At 32.2% G+C, this 3,763-nt stretch overlaps 1 protein-coding gene across 1 annotated transcript; it reads right to left on the bottom strand.

The window, feature by feature from the left end:
- Window positions 1-374: 374 nt before the first annotated feature.
- Window positions 375-2,453, bottom strand: LOC139876771 (gibberellin receptor GID1B-like). Its single transcript, XM_071864143.1, has 2 exons — window positions 2,246-2,453; window positions 375-1,702 (listed from the first exon to the last, which is right to left on the bottom strand). The coding sequence occupies exons 1-2, from the start codon at window positions 2,282-2,284 to the stop codon at window positions 698-700; spliced, it is 1,044 nt and encodes a 347-aa protein (XP_071720244.1). The 5' UTR covers window positions 2,285-2,453; the 3' UTR covers window positions 375-697.
- Between the last annotated feature and the right edge of the window lie 1,310 nt (window positions 2,454-3,763).

The following is a 3,763-nucleotide window of genomic DNA, read 5'->3' as shown; positions in this document are numbered from 1 at the left end:
GTGAAGTTGTCGCTTTAGTTCCTAACTTTTGCAACACGGCCAACTAAAACCCTTGAAAAAAAGACAATGTTAAATCAAATCAAGATTATGACATCCATTTCCAACCTCAAACTTGTTTCCATTTTCCCAATCATTTAATTTTCTTTCTTCTTGATTCACCTTGCACCACCAAACCCCATTAACCCATTCCATTCTCAAACTATCACCACCATAATCATGTAATCAACCTTGAAAATTTTAAAATTTTCCAAATATACCCCTAAATCAATACTCGATGTTTGCTTCAAAATCGAGCCATTTCAAATAACATTAAAAGTTGTTACTAGAATCAAATTCAATACATAAACCAATATAAACATTTATAGACTTGCAATACATCATATATCATAATTGTTACTAATATTACATCATCTTAGTGAAGTTAGCTTCCATTAACAATAATAAAAACCCTATGAGGGCATACTAAACTTTCAAGGGATTTTAGACTGCAAAATCCCAGTTTAAATCCAACTCGATTAAAATTAGTAATTGATACCTGTGTCTCCAATCGAGTAATCTCACAACAAAATTAGAAAATATACTAATACTAAATACTATTCCGTACAATAATATACTAAGATTGTCAAAATATCAAGTTATGTATACTTTCCATATTTCGCCCAGAACTTCAACTTTTCACGTTAACGCCCAATAAAACTTACAAACTCACAAATTTCTTCATTTCCTCCATCAATGTATAAAAATGCTCATTGTTAGGCAAGAAATAAAATCCAATTGTTGCTTGTTGCAAAAACAACAACTTCACATCTTGGCCCGATTTTCGCAACCCTTCAACATACGCCAATTGCCAATCTTGAACAAGATCAAGACCCGCAACAACCACAAGACTTTTAGGAAACTTAACATCCACTAAATTCGACCCGCGAGGCCCGAATATATTACACGCCGGATGATCCCTATCTTCGCCCTCGGGTAAAAACGCTCTCCAATACCAATCCCTATCTTGTAATTTCACAAAATATTTACCATCCAATAATATTTCTGATTCCATCCGTTGTTCTCCCCCGAACAACGGATGCAACAGAATATTCCCTAAAACTTCCACACCAGAAATTGCAGCCCGATGGGCCACATGGTGGGCGATATTCCCACCAGAACTATCGCCCGCCAAATAAACATGTGCTTTTTTATCTTTACCACTAACTAACCATGATCTAGAGTGAACCCATTTCAACGCTTCCCACCCATCTTCATAACAACACGGAAATCGATATTCCGGTGACCGCCGATAATTAACCGAAACAACAACCCCTTTAATTAAACCCGTTAATCGTCTACAAAACGTGTCGTAAATCGCGCTATTTGCTGACGAATGTGTGAAACTTCCACCGTGAAAAAATATTATCACCGGAACAGGTTCTGTTGTACTTAAGGGTGATTCAATGTCTATGATTCCGGTAGTTGAATGATAATTAGGTTCAGTTTCCGGTGAAGTGTATCTATAGATACGGTTGAGTAGACTTGTTGACCGGTCAACGACATCATACGAGTAGACCCCATCAACCGGAACTGTGTTGGCAGCTACTTTCCGGTCAAGAAACTCAGCAAGTTCCCGGTTGAATGTGCCGTCCGGTCGCCGGAGCATGTTGTATGCTAATTTAAAATTTGATATTAAGATCCATGTGTGTAAGGGAACCACTTTCTACAATGGACCAGAAATATTGTTAGAATTTTAAAATAAAATAAAATCATAGTATAATCATTTAAAAAAATTATAGTAAATATATGATCATTTTAAAAAATGATATTTATATTTATATAATAATATATAATAAAAAATAGAAATAGAAAGTTTAGTAACCAGAAGCTGTTTTGGTAAAACTTATTTACCGCTTTATGTCCTTACTAGAATATGATAAAAACAAAAAAAACATTATATTTTTAATAAGTTGATGATTTACTTTATAAATAAATTTTGCCCAAAGTATTGATCTTCAAAATTTTGCCCAAAAATTCTTGAAAATAAAAATGAATGACTTTTGAAGTGATGGAGTTTAGAAAAAGAACAAATTTTTATGTGTAAATCAGTAGAAAAAAAGGGTCAACATATGAAATAAAAATTACCCAATATGTGTATCAAAAAGCATAAGTAATCAAGAAAAAAATCTAACCATTTTAGGAAGAACATGACAAAAATAAAGCAAAAATAAAATAAATAAATAAACTAACTCTTAGTATTGGTTACCTTGGCTTCATTTGTGTTAATTTCATTACTTCCAGCCATGAATCAAGCTGGCTTCAAGATGAAAAAATATACAAAGTGTCTTTAAATCTTTATCGGCGGCAACTGTTGACCAGTGTTTGACTATACTACATATATAGCGGTTCAGAAAACCCGGTTTAATTCCTCGTACTTGAGAGTAAAAAATGGGAAACGGAAAAAGAGAGAGAGAGAGATATGGGAATATAAAGGGAAGGGGAAATGAAGAGAAAGAGACGACAAAACAGGCGGCCGAAATTAACTTTATAAAAGGGACCCAATTACTCCGTATATTATTATTCCCTATAAGTTAGATTACCTTGGTCTTAATTAATTTTCGAGTATTATATTATATTTTAAATTAATTATTTATTTCTATAAATAAATAAAAAATAATAATTAATTATCCAATATTCTATTTTAAATTAATCATCTATTTTCTATAAAAAATATAAAAAATAAGGTAAGAATAAAATATTCTTAATCGAGTCAACAACAAACGTCTATTTATTAACGACTTGACTGTCGTTTAAAGCTTAAATTGAACTTTAGGTATGCTTAAAATCTATAAAAATTCGATTCTACAATTTTCATAGCGTCTCACACTTTTTTATAACCTACTTATGAACCAGAGGTCCATTAGAAAACAATCTATTTATCCATAGAACATTGTGAATGATGACTTTCTCTACTCTTGAGGTGTTTCACTTTGAGTGGGGAAATAACTTCTCTTTATTCTACGATAGAGAAAGGATTGCCTACATCTTACCTCATCCATACCCCACTTATGTGAAATTTGATGTTGTTGTTGTTGTTGTTATAAATATAAGTCAAAATGACAGATAAAAAGTAAGAGATACAACTGTAAAGTAAAAAAAAAAGTACAGTGTAATGATAATATTTCTTAAACCATGCAATTTTTTGTCTAAAGACAAGTAATATGGGACTGATGGAGTAGTAATACTCGTATTACTTCCATAGTCCCTATTTTATTGCTACTGTTCCTTTTTGGGATGTCACAAAATATTTATCCACTTCTATAAATAAATAAGAATAAAGAGATATCTTTTATCCCCTTAAATTACGCATATAAGATAAAATGATATATAAAGTGAAAGAGGTAAAACTAAAAAGTAACAAAACATACATTGTAATAATGATATTTCTTAACCTGTGTGTTTTTAGGCGAAATGAGTATTTAAGTAATTACTCGTAAATTTACTACCCATGATTTAGAGATCCCGGAGTGGGGCTACGTCTCCCATTCGTTTCCATCGGCGACGACATCACCCCACCCTCATTGTCGGCGACCGTCACCGGACTTTGGTCGCTCTAGCGACGTGCCTTGATTTTTTAATGCTATTTTGTTATATTTATTTGTTACAATTTGATTGAACTTCTTAATCACATGTGATTGAACAACTTAATCACAGGTGATTGTAGTATATAATCACAACTGTTAAAAATCTGAAAAATCATAACCATAAATAAAAATTGTTTCTA

The sequence above is a fragment of the Rutidosis leptorrhynchoides genome, chromosome 11 (genome assembly GCF_046630445.1).
Source record: "Rutidosis leptorrhynchoides isolate AG116_Rl617_1_P2 chromosome 11, CSIRO_AGI_Rlap_v1, whole genome shotgun sequence".
NCBI lineage: Eukaryota > Viridiplantae > Streptophyta > Magnoliopsida > Asterales > Asteraceae > Rutidosis > Rutidosis leptorrhynchoides.
The sequence above is the reverse complement of the archived record's forward strand: the minus strand, read 5'-3'. Positions and strand labels throughout refer to the sequence as shown.